Genomic DNA, 21,244 nt, shown 5'->3' with positions numbered 1-21,244 from the left:
AATTGAGGGGTGGCTCCGTGGTGCGCGCGCCTCGACATCCGGGCAACGCCTCTGTTCTGTGCTCCCCCTCCCTCGATTGTGACAACCGGAAGCGGAAGTGAAAATGGGTGTCTCGGCTGCCTCTTAGCAACGAGAGGGGTCAGGTGACACAACCAGCTGACTCCTGTAGAGGAAGTCACTGTGGAGGCCAATTGTGAAGCTGTTGCAGCATCAGTTGCCTGGCCGGAGGCCCGAGCCGAACAGTCATCAGAATGTCGGGCAAAGACCGAATTGAAATCTTTCCCTCGCGAATGTAAGTGAAGAAATGGGATGAGCCGCTCTCACAGGTTTAGGAACCAGGAGCGCTGTCCCTCCATACCCTGGGCCACCAGTGAGGGTCCTTGTTTCCTGGGCCTATCCTGAGCGTTTCCCAGGCTCTTCGTGATTCTGGGACGAGGCTTCCTGACGGCCTCTTCGAGCATTCCTCCTGAGTGAATCAGGCTTGATAGCGCGATCCCGGCCGGCAGGCTTTTGTGGAGGTCCACTGTCTTTATTCATTAGTGGGTTCATCCATTCCACATACCTTTATTGTGCCGGGCAGTGGATTTATATAACCGAACCGTCGCCACCTCTGCCCACACAGTTTAGTAGCCAGACATTCGTCTGGAAAGGCTCAGGAGATTTAATAATTGCTCTGAGAAGGGAAGTTTACTGACGATATAGAAGAGGTCCCTAAGCCAAAGTGGGGATGGAATCGAATCACCCTAGCATAGGCTTTGGATTCGATCTTCCATCCCCTTACTCATTGTTCAAGATCCCGCCAAATGTCACCTGCTGTAAGAGGATATCCCTGTGTTTCCGAGGCACTGCTTTTGCTCTCACCGCTGCACCTTGTTCAGACCTGTGTTAATACCACTATCACATTGTAAGGTAGACATTTGTTTATGTAGCTTTCTTCCCACTAGACTGGGCTTTCTCCAGGTTGAAAGAATGTCTTATCAATCCATAGAAGGTCCACAAAAAATATTTCTTGAAAGAACCCATGCTTGGGAATACGCTCATTGCGGGTTGCCTTTCTTTTGAGGCCTGAATTATTTGTCAGGAAAATGGCGTATCACTACTGTAGGTATTTGGCTAGTTTGTAAAAAAAATTTTGACGTTTTCTCAAATGTGTCTTATAACTTGTTCCCTTTCTCCTCCTCATCCTGTTTGTTTATGTATTTATTTTGAAATAAGAGACAGGGTCTCGGTCTGTCTCCCAGGCTGGAGTGCAGTGGCGTTTATGGAACAGGCTTACAATTGTGAATATGTAGCTCTTCCAACTTAGAAGTGTTCCTTCAGGTACCTTAGAGCCATTTCTTTGAAATGTAATCAGGAGGGATGGGGCCTTTGTCTCTTGTAGAATCCTAACTTCTAATTGCCAGGTAACATTGTGTTTACACCGACCAACCCTTTGTAATTTTTCTCTTCTCTGACACTACTTGCGGCCGGCTCCCTGCCACTCCTTTACTCTCTTTTTAAAATGGCCAGTCACCTCTGCACAAACCAGAATTGAACTCAGCTCTTTACCCTACTGTCAGTGGTTTACTGAATAAAATGTTTTCACTGCTTTAATGAAGGTCTGGCTGTGTTTATCTTTGACAGCAGTCAGAATGGTAACTTGTTTGTTTTTACTTTGGAGCTTTTACTTTGAGGCTAAGAGGCAAAAATAGACATCTTTGGGCTTAGAAAATAAAAATGGTAGGCTCATGAAGGTGAAGACTACTATTTGAAAGCACTCAGCTTGTTGATTGAGAGGAAAATCAGGTGCAGGAAATAATCTCTAAATATTTTCCCCATGCCTGGCAGCAGGCTTTTTGTCATGTAGTCAGATGTCTTTGATTCAGCTGGAAGAAAAGTCATCATCCTAGCTAAAGGTCAAACTTTTTGAGTAGGGCTGAGCAGCTCTGAAACATGTAAAGGAACAGGTTTTAAAAGCCCTAGGCTAGAAAATACCCTGGCAGCTTGTTTCACAGACGGTTCCATTCAACAGTATTATTCTGTGGCATGTTACTTTCACCCACTTTCGTACCAGAGAAAGCAAGAGAATTTTAGAGTGGAAGCAAAAGACGCATGAAAGAATTAGAGTCAACAGAAGTTCATTAAATCCAGGTTTACATATTAGCGTTCAGTGTGCAAGTTACTCTTAGAGTTTCAGGAATTATAATTGCCCATTTCACAGAGATGCCATTCCCTGGGAGGAAATTAAAATTAACATGGTAAATTCAGTTTTATCAACCAGTTCACCTTTATACTATAAACCGGCTGGAATATGCAGTATTACAATTTGATTTAAATTTGATCCAGCTCTTTGAACCCAAGTTCTGGTATTTAGTGTCAACAATACGGTATGTTAAATCCACACATTGGGCTGGATAAGTCCTGCTCAGGCTGGAAACTAAACCAGCTTCACTTGATAAGAGCTCTTGTGAGGCCAATCAGTACAAAGTCAGCCAGTGATAATTGTTGTCTTTAAGGGAAGCCACATGGTTGGGGTACAGTGAACCTAGGTTGGAGACTTCGTTTGAGAATTGGGAAAGTCACTAGAATAAAAAGTCTGTTTCAAGTTCCTGCGCTGCCTTTTAGTCAGTGAGTAACTTTGAGAAAGTTGTTTTACTTTTCTAAGCCTCATTTTTCTAATCTTTAAGTTAATGTCTAAAGTTCCTTTCAGTTTTAGAATTGTCTTAGTTATCTTAGCCTTATGGTAAAAGATTCCAGTATAATCTAAGAATTTGGCCAAATGTTTTTTTTTTTTTTGATGTTGTTGTTGTTTTGTTTGTTTCTATTTTTAAGACAGGGTCTCACTCTGTCACCCAGACTGGAGTGCAGTGACCCAATCTTGACTCACTGCAACCTCCGCCTGCTAGGTTCAAGTGACTTTTGTACCTCAGACTCCCAAGTAGCCGGGACCACAGGCGTGTGCCACCACACTTGGCTAATTTTTATATTTTTTGGTAGAGACGGGTTTTACTGTGTTGGCCAGGTTGGTCTCAAACTCCTGACCTCAAGTTATTCTACCTGCCTTGGCCTCCCAAAGTGTTGGTATTACAAGCATGAGCCACTGCACCTGGCCGAAAAAGGTTTATTAGTACATGTGATTTTATACCACCATGCATATGAAATTATGTCCCCTTAAATCACTGTGTCTAGATTACGCTGTTTCTAGGTTATACAATCCATTGTTGAATTTTATTACCCAAATACTTTTTTTTTTGATACCAAGTCTTGGTTTGCGGTCCAGGCTGCAGTGCAGTGGCATGATCACAGTTCACTGCAGCCTTGACCTCTTGGCTCAATCAGTCTTCTCATCTTAGCCTTTTATGTAGCTTGGACTACAGGTGCACCCTATCATGCTCAGCTAATTTTTTTTTTTTTTTTTTTCTTGTAGACACAGGGTTTCACCATGTTGCCCAGGCTGGTCTTAAACTCCTGGACTCAAGCAGTCTACCCACCTCAGCCTCTCAAAGTGCTGATTATAGGCATAAGCCACTGTACCCCGCACACTTTTTCATTATTCAGTTTTATGTGGCATATGGCAGCGAGAACAGAAATGCCAGTTTCTGCTTGATTTGGTATTGGGGCTTCTGATGGGGAAAAAAATGGAAATAAGGAAGTGAGGAGACTTCAGGGTAAGTTTAGCTTGTCACTTCTCAGGAATCTTATGCATGTCTTTTGTTACCTAGAGTCTTTTGCAAATGAATAAAATGATTGGTGTTAGGGTCTTGATTGATGATATCAAAATATGTTAAATCACAATTTTCATAGAAAATGTGATAAATTATTGTGGTATAAAATGCAAAAGATATGAAAGAATATAGTAGTAAAAAGTAAATCCATATTTTCCATCCAGTCCCATTTATCAAAGGAAACTCTTGTCAGTTTTTGTGAATCCTTTCTAGAACTATTCTCTGCATCTATATAAGCACATTTATTCCTTACTTTCCATAAGTAAGACTGTGTAATATAGACAGCACAGGCAGATATACCTTCGTCTTTTTTAATGACTGCATATCATTCCATTGTAGGTGAACTATGATGTATTTAGCATTTAGCTTGTTTCTCTCTTTTGCTATTACCATAAGGCTGGAGTACACATCTTGTTAACCTTGCACATGTTTTTGTACACATGGAATAAATCTATAGGATAAATTCCTCAAAGTGGAATTGTTGGTCCTGAAAATAATTGCATTTAAACTTTTGATATATATTAGTGGATAGAGTTTTAAATCCTCAATATACCTCCAATGAAAACTAAAATATAGATATTATTTTGACTTACAAATCAAATAAATATTTAAACTATGTTAGCATCATAAAATAAGGCTCCCCTAAATATTTATTATGATTTAATAAATATTCCAGGTATTAAGTATAAAATTGTTTCTTTTGTAAATTAATAAACTTTTCATTTATGGAACACTGATGGTAGAAATCCACAGTATTGAGAAACCAGTTGTCTTAGTCCATTTTCTGCTACTATAACAATACTTCAGATTGGGTAATTTATAAAGAAAAGACATTTATTTGGTTCATGGTTCTGGAGGCTGAGAAGGGTGAGGGCCTTCTTGCTGTGTCATCCCATGGCAGAAGGCAAGAAGGTGAAAGAGAAAGCAAGAAATGGTTGAACATACTTTTTTTTTTTTCTAAAGAGACAGGGTCAGGGCAGTGGTTCATGCCCATAATCCCAGCACTTTGGAAGCTGAGGCTGGAGGATTGCTTGAGACCAGGAGTTAGAGGCCACAGTGAGCTATGATCACACCACTGCAATCCAGCCCGGGTGACAGAGCAAGACCCTGTCTCAAAAAAAAAAAGCAGTTGGGCTGGGTGTGGTGGTTCATGCCTGTAATTCCAGTACTTTGGGAGTTGAAGTGGGTGGATCACTTGAGGTCAGGAGTTTGAGACTAGCCTGGCCAATATGGTGAAACCCTGTCTCTACTAAAAATACAAAAAAATTAGCTGAGCTTAGTGGCATACACCTGTAATCCCAGTTACTTGGGAGGCTGGGGCAGGAGAATCGATTGAACCTGGGAGGTGGAGGTTGCAGTGAGCTGAGATCTCGCCATTGCACTCCAACCTGGGCCTCACAGCAAGGCTCTATCTCAAAAAAAAAAAAAAGAGTCTCACTACTATCTTGCCCATGATGGACTAGAGCTCCTGGGCTCAAGGGCTCAAGGGATCCTCCCACTTAAACCTGTAGCTGAGACTACAGGTGTGCCCAGGTGAACTCACATTTATAACCAACTCACCCCTGCAATAAAAAACCCAATCTTACTATATTGACATAAATCCATTCATGGGGGAGGGCAGGTCCCATGTGACCCAGTGATCTTTTAATGGTCCCACCTGTCAACATTGTTGCACTGGAGATTGTTTCCAACACATCAAGACTGGGGGACATATTCAAACCATAGCATCAGTCAAACCCATCGGCTACAAATTCTCTATACGTTCTCACTCTCATTACATCAAAGAATAAAGGATAATTTTAACACTGGTGGGGAGGTCTTTTTGTCTTTTAAACAATGGAAATAAATGTCTTTAACTTTGTTTATGCTTATATAGGGCACAGACAATCATGAAGGCTCGTTTAAAGGGAGCACAGACAGGTCGAAACCTCCTGAAGAAAAAATCTGATGCCTTAACTCTTCGATTTCGACAGATCCTAAAGAAGATAATAGAGGTAGATTGAACTTTTCTTACACTAGTATTTATTTTAGGAAAATCTAGCATGGCCCTTGGCATTTTTTTGCTACCTTATTTTAATTAATTTTCTTTCAAAAGTAAAAATACCATTATAAGTTTAACAAGTATCAAATATCAAATAGTTCATTTAGTAAATTCCAAACCCTTTAATCTTGCCTGCAAAACTCTACTTGATCTGATTGGTTCCCTGCCTGCCTCTCTTACCTCATTTAGAGCATTCTTCCTAAGGTCCTCCAGGTACTTTTCATTAGCTCTCTTTCCTGCCTGAAATACTCTTTCCCCAGAACTTACTGGCTCCTTTGGTGTTCTAGTCTCTTAAAAGAGGCTATTCTTGATCCCCCAATGTAAAGTGAGCACCATATTTGCTTCTCTCACAATTCCTTATTTTAATTTTATCATAGTGTGTACTACTGCACGGCATGACATTTTCTTTCTTTTTCTTTTTTTTTTCTTTTTTGAGACAGGGTCTTACTCCACAGCCTCAAACTGGGCTCAGGTGATCCTCCCACCTCAGCCTCTCGAGTAGCTGGGACTACAGGTGCATGCTACCATGCTTAGCTCATTTTTTAAATTTTTAGTAGAGACGAGGTCTCACTATGTTGCCCAGGTTAGTCTTTTTGACTCTTAGGCTCAAACAGTCTTTACATCTTGGCCTCCCAAAGTGCTGAGTTTATAGTTTTTGTGTTTTATTTTTAATCCTGTATGTACTTAACAAAAGTATTTTCTACGATTGCTATTTTTATTTTTTATTTTTTGTAGAGATGGGGTCTTGCTTTATTGCCCAGGGTGGTCTCAAAAACCTGGGCTCAAGTGGTCCTCCCACCTCACCCTCCCAAAGCACTGGGATTACAGATGTTAGCCACCATGCCTGGCCCTGTATTACTTTTGATTATTAGTGAAGTTGGGAGCTTTTCATGCTTATTGGCAATTTGATTTTCTTGGTAAATGTCTGTTTTTTTTTTTTAGAGGTTCTATGTGTATTCTGCCTAATGTGTAAAATGTTAAAAAGATTTTCCATCTTTTAACTTAAAAAAAAAGTTAGTATTAGGTGTGGTGGCTCATCCCAACACTTTGGGAGACTGAGGTGGGAGGATAGTTTGAGCCTAGGAGTTTGAGACCAGCCAGGGCAACATAGTGAGACCTTGTCTCTACAAAAAAAATAAAATAAGAAAATTATCCGACCTTGGTGGCATGCACCTGTAGTCTCAGCTATTTGGAAGGCTGAGGCAGGAGGATTGCCTGAGCCTAGGAGTTTGAAGATGCAGTGAGCTATGATTACACCACTGCACTCTAGCCCAGGCAACAAAGTGAGACCTTGTCTCAAAAAACAGAAAAAAGTTAAAAGTTTTTTTCCTTTGGTCAAATCTGTTGGTCTTTTTCTTTAAATAGCTTCTGAGTTACATATAAGACCTAGAAAAGACCTAAAATGATTAGGAAAATATTCTACCACATTTTCTTTTATTACCTTATAGGTTTTCTTTAAATCTTTATCTTAATTATGTCTGAATTTTGGGGGGGTATGATAAGAGGTAGGTAGCTTTATCATTTTGTAAATGTATAGACAGTTGAGTGGTCTCTGCTAAATTTCCATATAGACCTGGGGTTGCTTCTGAACCCTCTAGACTATTTCATTGACTTAACTGTCCCATACCAGTTGTATTAATATTTCCTTATTGTGGCTGTACCTTTTTAATACCTGGGAAACCAACTCCCTACACAGCTGACCTAGTTTTTCTTCCTTCTAAAACATTATTGAATATTCTCAAAAATTAAATATTTCAGAGGTACTTTACAATTAATACACCATTAGGGTTTTGACTGCAACTGCAGTGAATTTAAGAGATTAGTTTGAGTAAATCAGCATGTACTTAGTCAAGGAATAAGACAGGTCCTTCAGTAAAGATTCGGTTTTCTGTTTTTGTTTTTGTTTTTGAGACTGAGTCTCGCCCTGTCGCCCAGGCTGGACTGGAGTACAATGGTACAATCTCAGCTCACTGCAACCTCCACCTCTTGGGTTCAAGTGATTCTCCTACCTCAGCCTCCCAAGTAGCTGGAATTACAGGCACCCCTCCACCATGGCCAGCTCATTTTTATATTTTTAGTAGAGATGGGATTTCACCATGTTGGCCAAGCTGGTCTCGAATGCCTGACCTTGTGATCCACCTGCCTCGGCCTCCCAAAATCCTGGGATTACAGGCGTGAGCCACCGCACCTGGCCAGTTTTCTGTTTCTTAATGCATTTATTCGTTTTCATTATAAAATTGAATTATAAAACTCACATAGTGTTTTGTAATATTGTTTGTGATCCTAACCAAAACTGTTAAAAATTGGAAATTTCTATTTGTTTTATCGTTGTCAAACCAATATTTACATCACAGCCAGCATAAAATACTGATGGTTATTAAAGAAACATAATTATAATAGGATTTTTCCTTGTAGAAGGCTTGGTTGAATCTGCTTTTTGTTTATGCTTTTCCAGACTAAAATGTTGATGGGTGAAGTGATGAGAGAAGCTGCCTTTTCACTAGCTGAAGCCAAGTTCACAGCAGGGGACTTCAGGTAAGGAGACTAAATGGGGTGTTTTCAAACAAAGCAAAGTGATTTCAGGTTCATAATTTCATTTAAAAAGCATTTTTTAATTTAGAAATAAGCATTAAGGACAAATGATACAGTAATAATAAGGAAGAACGCTTTTAACCCCATCACCATAATTCCACTGTCATCCTCCACATGCATTCTTACATAGTTGCAGGCACAGGATACTTAATATTTTAGAGTCCATTTTCATTTAACATTGTGTCATAAACATTTTTCCTGATTTTCAACATGGCTGTGTGATTTTTCTCAAGATGTATTTTTTTTTCTCCTAATGCTGGATATTTGGGTTAATTCTCAGGTTTTTGGAATACTGGGGAAAGTGCACTGAACATCTTTACACATATGTATTTTTGTTTCTACTGAATTATTTCCTTAGGATAAATTTTTGAGAATTGAATTATTTAAAAGGCATGAACTCATGAACTTCATTGTTTTGGTGACATCAGTCAATCCTTTACAAAGCATACAAAATGGCTTGTAAATGCCAATTTACGTATGTTATGTACTTCTCCAAATAACACTATGAGATAGGTAAGGCAAGCATTGTTGTTCTCAGTTTTAATTAAATGTCTTCCTGAGGTCACTTGGCTAATTAGGGACAGTGTTAGATGTTGTTTTCAAAGATTCTGATTTTAGTCTTTTCCTAATGACATGATGCCTATCATCTAGGAGGTTTCACTGTTTTTGGGTCTTCATAAGGCCCTTTGAAGTGATAGGCTTTAATTTTTGCCAGTGCTGGTAAGATAATAGCTTGTATTGAATTTTCTAACAGATGGAGAACATCAATAGTTTGTAAATGGTATGTGAGTATTTAGGGTAGTTATGGGGAAGACACTTCTATAATATTTATTTTTGTTTTGTTTTGAGACTGGGTTATGAGACTGGCTAATTTTTGTAGTTTCGGGTTTCGCCACCTTGCCCAGGCTGGTCTTGAACTCCTGGCCTCAAATAATCCTGCCTTGGCCTCCCAAAGTGCTAGGATTATAGGCATGAGCTATTGCACCCGGTCAGGAAGGCACTTAATATTTGAGAAGTCACACAAAGCCATATGGAAGATAGGTTCCAGGGTAAAGGAATTGAATGCCAGCTTAAACCAATTCAACAGCAAACCTAGAAAGAAGTTTTAGCCATCTTATACCAGCAAAAGAAGAACCCTTAAAGTTATATCCATGTGTACCACACCTCTGACTGAAAACTTAAGCAATCCACAAACTTTAAAATCATTCTTGGTTGTTTTCTTACTGCTAATGTTTTGAATGTTGTTCATTCTCTGCTTTCAGAGGCCCTCCTCTGGCAATAACGATTTTTCTTCTTTTTTGGAGAAAGGACAATTATCAAAACATACTTAGTTGTGACACCTCACTCTTGGTCTCATTTAATGTTAAAACTATCCGGTGGGTCTGTAGGTTTATTTCTAAAGAGTCTGCTAAATAAAGGCTTTCTCTTTTTCTGCAGTACTACAGTTATCCAAAATGTAAATAAAGCCCAAGTGAAGATTCGAGCGAAGAAAGATAATGTAGCAGGTAACTTTTCAACCTTTTAGAAATCCTTTGGGGAGAAAAGAGGTGACATTTTAAAATTAACCTGTTTATACAGCAAGATCTTAACATCCTAGTTTCTTCATTCTACTTAGAACAAGTCAATTGGCTTTACATGTTAAAATCATGAACAATCAGGTTTCTTATTACTCAGGATAATTTGACTTTTGAATAGAAACGAACACTTAGGAAGGCAGGTTTAACCGGGCATGGTGGCTCACACCTGTACTCCCAGCACTTTGGGAGGCTGAGACCAGTGGATCACTTGAGGTTAGGAGTTTGAGACCAGCTTGGCCAATATAGTGAAATCCGATCTCTACCAAAAATACAAAAATTAGGCCGGGTGCAGTGGCTTATGCCTGTAATCCCAGCACTTTGGGAGGCCAAGGCAGGCGGATCACCTGAGGTCAGGAGTTTGAGACATGGAGAAACCCATTCTCTACTAAAAATACAAAATTAGCTTGGTGACACATGCCTATAATCCCAGCTACTTAGGAGGCTTAGGCAGGAGAATCGCTTGAACCTGGGAGGTTGCAGTGAGCTGAGATTGCGCCATTGCACTCCAGCCTGGGCAACAAGAGCGAAACTCCGCCTCAAAAAATAAATAAATAAAAAACTAGCTGGGTGTAGTGTGTGTCTGTAGTCCCAGCTACTCAGGAGGCTGAGATGGGAGAATCACTTGACCCCAGGAGGCAGTGGTTGCAATGAGCTGAAGACCACACCACTGCACTGCAGCCTGGGTGACAGAATGAGACTGTGTCTCAAAAAAAGAAGGCAGGTTCCTAAATTCATTAACCGAAACCAATTACAATTTCAGACTTCACCTCTTGATTTTTGAGTTCAATGAAAAAGAAACACAGAAAACTGTGATTAAGAAACAGAACTTAAAGGTTTGTGAATCCATATATGCTTCTGTGTTTATAGGTGTTACTTTGCCAGTATTTGAACATTACCATGAAGGAACTGACAGTAAGTATGAAACTTTTTATATTGCTTTGTATCTCTGGGATCCTCTTATCTAATACAGTCAGGACAGTAGTTGATCAGTTAATCAAAAGGTCTTATGGTTGGGCATAGTGGCTCATGCCTCTTGGCACTTTGGGAGGCTGAGGCAGGCAAATCACTTGAGTTCAGGAGTTTGAGACCAGCCTGAGCAACATGGTAAAACCCCATATTTACAAAAAAATATAAAAAATCACTCGGGTGTGGTGGCACATGACTGTAGTTTCAGCTACTTGTGGGGCTGAGGCGGGAGGATTGATCCAGCTGGGGAGGTAGTTGCAGTGAGTTCTGATCACGCCACTGCACTCCAGCCTGGACGACAGAGCAAAACCTTGTCTCAAAAAAAAAAAAAACGCTTTTATGCTAGGAAGTCATAAAACCTTATACATATCTTAAAATATTTCAATATTTTATCAGAAATATAAGTGTAGAATCATTTGCTATTTAAAAAATATAAGGCCTTTTGAGTGTGAATTCACTGATGAGACTTCTGTGTTGTCTTTCTGCATATACTACACTCACAATGCACTGCCTATAATTCCTAGTTTAGGTCTCTTTAAAGTCAAATAAGATCTTAGACACTATGATGCAACCTGAATGCTAAATCTTTCCAGATTTTTATGGCCCACTCCCACTTTTTTAATAACTGCCTTATTAATTCCATTCCTAATTTAACAGCATATTTTCTTTCCAAAATGAAGTATTAACTTTTTTCATAGAAACAATATTCTTGGCTGGGCACAGTGGCTCACATCTGTAATCCCAGCACTTTGGGATCCCAGCCTCTTTTGGGAGACTGAGGCAGGCTAATCGCCTTAGCCTAGGAGTTTGTGACCAGCCTGTGCAACATGGTGAAACCCCATATCTACCCAAAAAGTTATGCTGAGGTAGGAGGATTGTTTGAGCCTAAGAAGTGGAGCTTACAGTGAGCTGAGATCGCACCACTGCACTTCAGCCTGGGTGGCAGAGTGAGACCCCATCTCAAAAACAAAAAGAAAGAAACAATATTCTTTGTTTTGGCACTCATATTTCCTTGTTTCATGTAATATTTAATTAAATCATGTAGAATATTAAGTACATTTCATATGAAGAAGTAGAGCATTCTAGAGAGTCACCTGATAATAGAGTGTCATTGTACTCTGGACATCAGGCAATATGATTTTCAAAGGGAATAAGGGGCATCAAGCTAGTGAAGTGAAGGTTGGTTAAAAGCTTCTCTTCTAGTTGTATTTAGAATAGTATCCTTGTGGAAAACTATTTAGTAGCATGCTCCTATAGTTTTTGGGGAGTAAGATAGGCAGTTCATGTTTACGTTTAACGAAGATTAGTGAGTTTATCTTTCCATATTTGTTGTTATTCTGAATTGTCTCCTTTTGGGGAATTTTATAGGGAAGATTATTTACTTTCTAATTACAAATGTTGTCTGACTGGTTCTTTCAGGTTATGAACTGACTGGTTTAGCCAGAGGTGGGGAACAGTTGGCTAAATTAAAGAGGAATTATGCCAAAGCAGTGGAACTACTGGTGGAACTAGCTTCGCTGCAGGTAAGTAGCAAAAGACCTGGAGAACTCCTGTAGTTTGATTTCTCACAGTTGAGTGGAGGAGAGTCAGGTCTTGAGTCAGCATATACTGTGCTTTGTACTTTCAGCTGTTCCCATGATCTTATGTAAAACAAGCATAATATTTTGATTTCTAAAGTGATGGTTTTTGTACCATTTATCTACTTTTAAAAAATTATTATTTTTTGTTTGTTTGTTTGTTGTTTTTTTTTGAGACGGAGTTTCGCTCTTGTTACCCAGGCTGGAGTGCAATGGCGCGATCTCGGCTCACCGCAATCTCTGCCTCCTGGGTTCAGGCAATTCTCCTGCCTCAGCCTCCCGAGTAGCTGGGACTACAGGCACGCGCCACCATGCCCAGCTAATTTTTTGTATGTTTAGTAGAGACGGGGTTTCACCATGTTGACCAGGATGGTCTCGATCTCTTGACCTTGTGATCCACCCACCTCGGCCTTCCAAAGTGCTGGGATTACAGGCGTGAGCCACTGCGCCCGGCCTATTTTTTGTATTTTTGAGACAGAGTTTCACTCTTTTTGCACAGGCTGGAGTGCAATGGCGCTACCTCGGCTCACTGCAACCTTTGCCTCCCAGGTTCAAGTGATTCTCCTGCCTCAGCCTTCCAAGTAGCTTGGATTACAGGCATGTGCTATCACGCCTAATTTTGGCATTTTTAGTAGAGATGGGGTTTTGCCATGTTGGTCAGGCTGGTCTCGAACTCCTGACTTCAAGTGATCCACCCACCTCAGCCTCCCAAAGTGCTGGGATTACACGGATGAGCCACTGTGCCTGGCTCCTTTTAATTTAAAAAATTATTATTTATTTATTTTTCGAGATGGATGTCTCACTCTGTCACCCAGGCTAGAGTGCAGTGGCACAGTTTCAGCTCACTGCAGCCTCAACCTCCTGGGCCCACCTCAGCCTCCTGAGTAGCTGGGACTATAGGCATGTGCCATCATGCCTGGCTAATTTTTTGTATTTTCTGTAGGGACAGGGTTTCACCATGTCGCGCAGGCTGGTCTTGAAGTCCTGGGCTCAAGTGATCAGCCCACCTCAGCCTCCCAAAGTGCTGGGATTATAGGCATGAGCCACCACGCCCAGCCCCTACTTTTTATTATTAGCAAAATGTATGTGCTGTGGTACACTGTTGTTTTTTTTTGTTTTTCTTTGAGACAGAGTCTTGCTCTGTTGCTCAGGCTGGAGCACAGTGGTCCAATCTTGGCTAACTGTAGCCTGAATCTCCTGGGCTCAAGTAGTCCTCCTGCCTTAGCCTCCCAAGTAGCTGGGACGATAAGTTTGTGCCACCTTGCCTGGCTAATATTTTGGAATTTTTTAATTGAGATGAGGTCTTGCTATGTTGTCCAGGCTGGTTGCAAACTTCTGGCCTCAAATCCTGCCATCTTAGCCTCCCAAAGTGCTAGGATTACAAATGTGAACCACCTCACCCTTGTGAAGTGTGAAAGTGTGAGCCCAGCTTCACTCTTTGCTAAGTGAGAAAAGCAATGTAAATGTAAATGTATTTAAATGTAAATGTAAATGTAAATAAACATGGTTTGTGCATAGAAGGCCTTTTTTCCCCTATGTGGCCAGTTAGTATGTATCTAGGTTATTAGTGCTCGATTCTCTCTTAACGTTATTTAGGTGAGTCTGTAGTAAACAAATTATAATAGCATCAACTCAAGAAAAGGCTGTTGAAGCAGAAATGATTTGATACAGGTTTATTGAAAGCCAAATGTGAGGATTTACCTGAGGAAGACACTAACAAATTTGGGTGTGTTCTAGAGTTTGCTACAAGTTGGAAAGCTGTTATGGGAAAGTTTAGGAGAAGGGTGGACTCCTTACTCCCAAGTTGTCCTTTTCATTGGAGAGTATAATACAGAGGTCACAATCATTGGCTACAGATTACAAATACAAGCCAAAACATTCTATATGCAAGTAAATCATGAAGTAAAACTTCATGATTCAGAAACAAATCAGTGTCTTTTTCAGCATCAGTAGGTTGCATATTAATCAGTATGTCAACATCTGAGAAACTTAAGATTTCCTTACTCAGGGACACAATGGAAACCGTGAATCATAAGATCCCTCAACCTGCCCAGGCAGGTTAATTTGGAAACCTACCAAATGTGACATGTAGGTTATCAATAGCATGAAAATAGTGTTAACCCAGTGGAAATCTCACAAGAATTTTTTGTTTTGTTGTGAAGAGATAGGGACTTACTCTGTCAGCCAGGCTGGAGTACAGTGACACTGTACCCTCAAATGATCCTCCACCACAGACTACCAAGTAGCAGGGACTACAGGTTCATACTACTATGACCAGCTATTTTTTAAAATTTGTTTCTTATAGAGGCAAGGTCTCATCATATTGTTCAGGCTGGTCCTGAACTCCCAGCTTCAAGTGATTCTCCCACCTCAGCCTTCCGAAATGTTGGGGTTATAGGCATGAGCCATGTGCCCAGCCTAAGAATTTTGTTTTTTAAGCATGCTGAAAAGAAGTTGTCTTGGTTCTCAAATGTTTTCTACAAGTGCAGTCTTAGTGGAGTCAAGTGATCAGGGAATGATTAGAAAGACTTTGCTTATGTAAGAATTAGGCTTACATTATCAATTTGTTCTTATTTTAGACTTCCTTTGTTACTTTGGATGAAGCTATTAAGATAACCAACAGGCGTGTAAATGCCATTGAACATGGTGAGTATCAGTTACCATGAGTTGCTTTGTCACTTGTCCAAACCACCCCACTTGTCATGAAACTGCTAGGATTCAGGCACCATACTGAAGACTGAAAGGTGAATAAGAAGCTGCCTCTGCCCACTATGAAAAGACAGAAGTGGCCGGGCACGGTGGCTCATGCCTATAATCCCAGCACTCTGGGAGGCCGAGGCGGGCAGATCACGAGGTCAAGAGATTGAGACCATCCTGGTCAACAAGGTGAAACCCCATCTCTACTAAAAATTACCAAAAATTAGCTGGGCATGGTGGCGCATGCCTGTAATCCCAGCTACTCGGGAGGCTGAGGCAGGAGAATTGCTTGAACCCAGGAGGCGGAGGTTGCGGTGAGCCGAGATCATGCCATTGCACTCCAGCCTGGGTAACAAGAGCGAAACTCTGTCTCAAAAAAAAAAAAAGAAAGAAAAGAGAGAAGTGTGTCCATAGTACAAAAAAGTGTTATGAAGCATGCTGATAGAAGTATTTGTATGATCTGGGGAAGTTACACACAAAAGAAAGTGGTGATTTAAAAATTAAGGAATGTTTTATTCATTTCCAGTTATTCATGCAGTTATTTAATGGTAGATCCTTAGTATTTTCTTTAGTTCTTTCTAATGGTTGAGTGATGTAACTTTTTGAGTACATTAAATATTTAATTTTAAATCCCTATGGGCCATTCTCCTTGATTTCTAAAAAATTTTCCCATTTGATGTACTTATTTTCCATCCCTTTTATTTCACTATTTTAAAAATATGACTGCTTAGTGTTGACAGTGCTTTTTTCTCAATAAACTTAGTTTTCATTAAAGAAACACTTACTCAATTTCAGGTAATAAAGCAAAATTTGAAGCAAAGAAATTCATTTGCTTGGGGCCATATTAGTGTTAGTGAGAAAGTTATCTTTTTTTTTTTTTTAAACGGAGTCTTGCTCTGTCACCCAGGCTGGAGTGCAGTGGCGTGATCTCAGCTCACTGCAGCTTCCACCTCTCGGGTTCCAGCGATTCTCCTGCCTCAGCCTCCTGAGTAGCTGGGACTACAGGCACATGCCACCATGCCTGGCTAATTTTTTGTATTTTTAGTAAAGACGGGTTTCACTGTGTTAGCCAGGATGGTCTCAACTCGTGATCCACCCACCTCAGTCTCCCAAAGTGCTGGGATTACAGGCAAGTTATCTCATTAAAACTTTTTTGACTGCTTGCTAGTGCCAGGCCTTGTACATGAAAGTGGGAGCAAAACAAAAATGGATAGTTTGTAGTTCTCACCCTCAGAGTTCACATTGTAGAAGCAGAATAGGTAAATTCTATGTAGTTGAGCCTAATGACTGACATAAACTCAAAATCAAGCATTCTGTCTGCTTGATTTTTTAACAGGTAATTGGTACTATATTTAAAATAACATCTGTGCTTCAATGTTATATATTCATAGAATTCAGCACATTCAGTGTTGTATCTGTTATGGTCCAATATGTTATCTGTGCATAGAAAAGATACTAGAAGGGTATACACCGTTATGTTTACAGTACTTACTCTTTTGGATGTCCAGTTACACTCTATTTTCCTTTTTTTTCCTTTGTGTTTTTATTTTCCAAGTTCTCTGCATTAAATGTACATTAATTTTACAATTAGGAAAAAATAACTTGTTATACAAATGAGCACTGATAATTTGAAAAAAGGGGTTTGAAGTTCTCACGCATATATTTTTTTAACTCTAGTCATCATTCCCCGGATTGAACGTACTCTTGCTTATATCATCACAGAGCTGGATGAGAGAGAGCGAGAAGAGTTCTACAGGTTTGTTGAAATTGGCAGTTATTAATCCTTTTTTGTTTTCCATATTCCAAAGGCTCAATTTGCTGAATGACTTATTGGTTTATGTTCTTTAGAATTAGCACAGCTTGTGTTTCATTCTGATAAATAAGAAGCAAGAAATATTACCAAAGTTGTGGAAACAAATCTGTCAAGTTTTAAAAATGTACCTATAACATGGCATTTCCAAAAAGTTAGGCCTTTCAGAGAAACTATTTAGATTTTTTTTTTTTAATATATGTTAGATAGTCAAATGCAGTAGTGAAAAGTGGGAAAAATATTAGAACAAGGAGATTGATCTGTAACTGACTGAATAGTAGAGACAACTCACTACCTTTGGACTAGTCAAGACTCAATTATTCTTTTTATTATTATTATTATTTTTTGAGACAGTTTTGCTCTGTCACCGAGGCTGGAGTGCAATGGTGCAGTCTCAGCTTATGCACCAGCATGCCTGGCTAATTTTTTAGTACTTTTAGTAGAGATGGGGTTTCACCATGTTGGCCAGGCTGGTCTCAAACTCCTGACCTCAAGCAATCCACCCGCCTTGGCCTCCCAAAGTGCTGGGATTTTAGGTGTGAGCCACTGTGCCTGGCCCTCGATTATTATTTAAAATGAAATGATTTAGGCCGGGCGCGGTGGCTCAAGCCTGTAATCCCAGCACTTTGGGAGGCCGAGGCGGGTGGATCACGAGGTCAAGAGATCGAGACCATCCTGGTCAACATGGTGAAACCCCGTCTCTACTAATACAAAAAACTAGCTGGGCATGGTGGCGCGTGCCTGTAATCCCAGCTACTCAGGAGGCTGAGGCAGGAGAATTGCCTGAACCCAGGAGGCGGAGGTTGCAGTGAGCCGAGATCGCGCCATTGCACTCCAGCATGGGTAACGAGCGAAACTCCATCTCAAAAAAAAAAAAAAAAAAAAAAAAATGAAATGATTTAGATTGAGTGTCAGCTACATAAAAACTGAGAGAAGAAACTAGAATTCATGTGTTATTCAACAAATATGTATTTCATGTTGAGTATGTTCAGAAGGTATAAAGCACTTGGAGGAGGCGTTACCAAATAGTACATAAATGACGCCATTAGAGAATTATAGCACTTGGAGATAAAGTATGCATGTCCATGAATTGGTTATGAACATTTAGAGTCAACAGGGATAAATATTAAACTGGTGGTGTACAGGGGTCTGTATACCCAGTTCAGAGAAATGGAAGGTAGGTGAAAGCAGGAATATTTAGGAAAGACATTGGGGGTCTTAGACCTGGAGTTAGCATCTAATTATGGTTTATAATCTTAATTATCAAAGGTTATTTAGTTATTTAGTTTCTGTTCTTCTGTGATATTCAAGGTTGTGTTGACCCAAAAATTTAAAAAAATGCCTGATCAAAATCTGTTCCATTAGAAACTGGATTTCAAAATATAACCTAATAAAGGCTTCTATCCCAGGTTAAACCAGTTATTAGCTTAAACCAATTATCAGCTTAAAATTATGTAATTTTAGCTTAAAATTATGTTATTTTTAAAAAAGGGTTACAAATAAATTACTGACAATGAAATTTATAAAAGTACCAAATTTTTTTCCAGGTATAGGTGTTTATTATCCTTGTTACAAAACTAAAAGAAATCAAATCTACTTAATATTGAAACAGTGTTTAAAAAATCCACCCCTACCTTTATTTTATAGGTTAAAGAAAATACAGGAGAAGAAAAAGATTCTAAAGGAAAAATCTGAGAAGGATTTGGAACAAAGGAGAGCAGCTGGAGAAGTGTTGGAGCCTGCTAATCTTCTGGCTGAAGAGAAGGACGAGGATCTTCTGTTTGAATAATCTTTCCTGTTCTGGTTCTTTCAGAAACCCTAACACTGGCTTCATTTTAATTCACAGGGTGTAGATTTGATTTGTGGGCTATTTATCTTTGGCCTAAGAATTTCACTGGCTATAAAATTTACCTGGATGTCTTATTTATGGGATTACTTTTGCAGAATCATAATTTAGCAACCATTCATTATGGATGAAAGAGATGCCCAGGAACTTAGAATTTACTCTGCAGAAGTGTTATCGTACTCCATTTACATCCGTGTTACATGTAATCTGCTTACCAGGCATATTAAGAAATACCTCTTAGGAAGCATTAGTGGTCTCAGGCCAATTACTGTGGAGCAGCTTTCTTTCCTACCCAATTGCAAACCTTGGCGCTGTTGTCTGAGATTGCTGCAGCCATTCTTGTGTTACCATGGTACTTCTCCAGCGTTATGAAAACCTGCACTTTACTTTTCCTTGCATGACAGGTCCCTGTCTTGTCTGTCATGGGAACAGTTCTGCCAATTTAAATGTGACTGTGGTATAAACAGAGTAAAATGATTTAAAAATAAGTCATTCCTTTTTTTATTAATTTACTATTAAGTCATGTTCTCATGCTCAGATCAGCCAGAGCTTTCTCTGCAGACATGTAGGAAGTGGGTAGCCATTTTTCCCCCTCCATATATCAAGAGTTTTACAAAAAGGCTTACTTTGAGACAACTATTGCATTTTGGGGTACTAATAAATGATTGCTGATGATTTATGAGGGCATTATAATACTTCCTTATTTGCTAATATAAGAAAAAGAACTAGTTCCCATTTTGAAGAAATAAGGTAACTTTTTACTATTTCTAAGTGATAAAAACGTGCTTTCATATATGAAGATGAGGCATTTGAGTGGCCGCATCAGGTGACTAAGGTTTTTAGTACTGTTTAATTTGGCATAAACATCCAAGATTACTCAGTCTTTTTTGCAACCAATTCCAAGCATTTTTGACATGATTGGCCATGGAATAATGTTTAGTTCTGAAATTGTAACACTATCTTTATTAATATTGTATTTTAATCAAGTGACAGTCTAGGCAGTTTTTTTTTTTTTTTTTTTTGAGACAAAAAGTCTCACTCATTGTGTTGCCCAGGCTAGACTACAGTGGCAGCGATGTTGGTTCACTGCAATGCCCGCATCCTGAGTTCAAGAGATTCTCCTGCCTCAGTCTCCCGAGTAGAGCTGGGATTACAGGTGTGTGCCACCATTCCCGGCTAATTTTTATATTTTTAGTAGAGATGGGGTTTAATCATGTTGGCCAGGCTGGTCTGAAACTCCTGACCTCAAGTGATCTGCCCGTCTCAGCCTCCCAGAGTGCTGGGATTACAGGCTTGAGACCACCACGCCTGGCCAGTCTAGACAGTTTTAAAGTATTAAATGATTTTGCAAACATTTAACATCTCCTATAAAATAGCAGGTCTTAGTTATGTGCCAGGCACTGTTTTTAAGTATTTTGTTCATATTACTTCATCCATTACAATAACCATAAGAGGCATATACTATTTTAACCATCTATTTTACAGAGGAAAAATTGGAGACACAGGGAACTTGAGTAGTCCTAAGTGAAAAAGCTAGAAAGTAGCAAATCCAGAATTTAAGTCTAAGCAGTCTACCTTCAGAGTTTTTACACCCTAACTTTTCCTTTCTGTTTCATCTACGTTTCAGACTTTGGGTATTTAAAGACATTGGGACTGTTCTGGAGAAGCTGATATTTAGGAACTCTGGTTGCTGCATACAGAATAAAATCTTAGGTTCAGTGTAAATTCGGTAATGACTAGAAAACCAACAACTCAGTTCAAAACTACTTTAACATCTTGTCTTCCCAACATCCTGCTGAACTGTAAATTCTACCATCTACACTTTGCAGATGAGGAAATCGAGACTTTGACAAGTCGAAGAGAATAGCTGGAATGCAAGTCAAATATAATTTGATTTCATTTGGTCTTTACATGTTAAGCATTATGTACTGCCTTTCTAAGAGGCAGAAATTAATTTGAAGTAGGGAGCCAGATTAGTGGTTTTCCACATTTAGGTAACTTTAATACTCACTTTAAAGCAACAAGCCAAAGGACCCTAGATTTCTCCTGTGGCTTCTTAAAGCCCTGGAATGTATTGGCCTTGGTTAAAATGCTTACGAAAGTGCACAAGATTTTATAGTTAAGCATTTGTTAACAAGAAATCGAGAAAACAATGGACACATAATTTGTTGTGTGGAGTCAGAGTTACCTGATTCATAGAGGAAGAATATAGGTCAAGAATAGGAATAGAAAGCTGAAACTGTGGTGACAGGTGTATATAAATAAGAAACTTTTTGTTGGTGTATGATTTATGACCTTTGGGAGATGTATAGCAGAAAATGAAGAATGGAAAACAAAGTATGTTATATATTTACCAACAACTCACATGCTGCCTCAGTGTCCTCAAATCCTAGGCTGCACATAAGGTCCATTTGCCTGAGTATTACAGAAAACT

General features: G+C 39.5%; 1 protein-coding gene across 1 annotated transcript; it reads left to right on the top strand.

Annotated features, from left to right (window-relative positions):
* The first annotated feature begins 144 nt into the window (after positions 1-144).
* Positions 145-21,170, top strand: ATP6V1D (ATPase H+ transporting V1 subunit D). The gene is made up of 9 exons (XM_012438021.2): positions 145-292; positions 5,581-5,698; positions 8,201-8,280; positions 9,775-9,842; positions 10,782-10,826; positions 12,300-12,403; positions 15,037-15,103; positions 16,832-16,910; positions 18,612-21,170. Exons 1-9 carry the CDS (start codon positions 252-254, stop codon positions 18,751-18,753), a joined length of 744 nt encoding a protein of 247 aa, XP_012293444.1. The 5' UTR covers positions 145-251; the 3' UTR covers positions 18,754-21,170.
* The last annotated feature ends 74 nt before the right edge of the window (positions 21,171-21,244 follow it).

Source organism: Aotus nancymaae, unplaced genomic scaffold, assembly GCF_030222135.1.
Source record: "Aotus nancymaae isolate 86718 unplaced genomic scaffold, 86718_ANA_hifiasm-v0.15.2.pri h1tg000011l, whole genome shotgun sequence".
Taxonomy (NCBI): domain Eukaryota; kingdom Metazoa; phylum Chordata; class Mammalia; order Primates; family Aotidae; genus Aotus; species Aotus nancymaae.
This window is presented reverse-complemented; position numbering and strand designations above follow the sequence as displayed.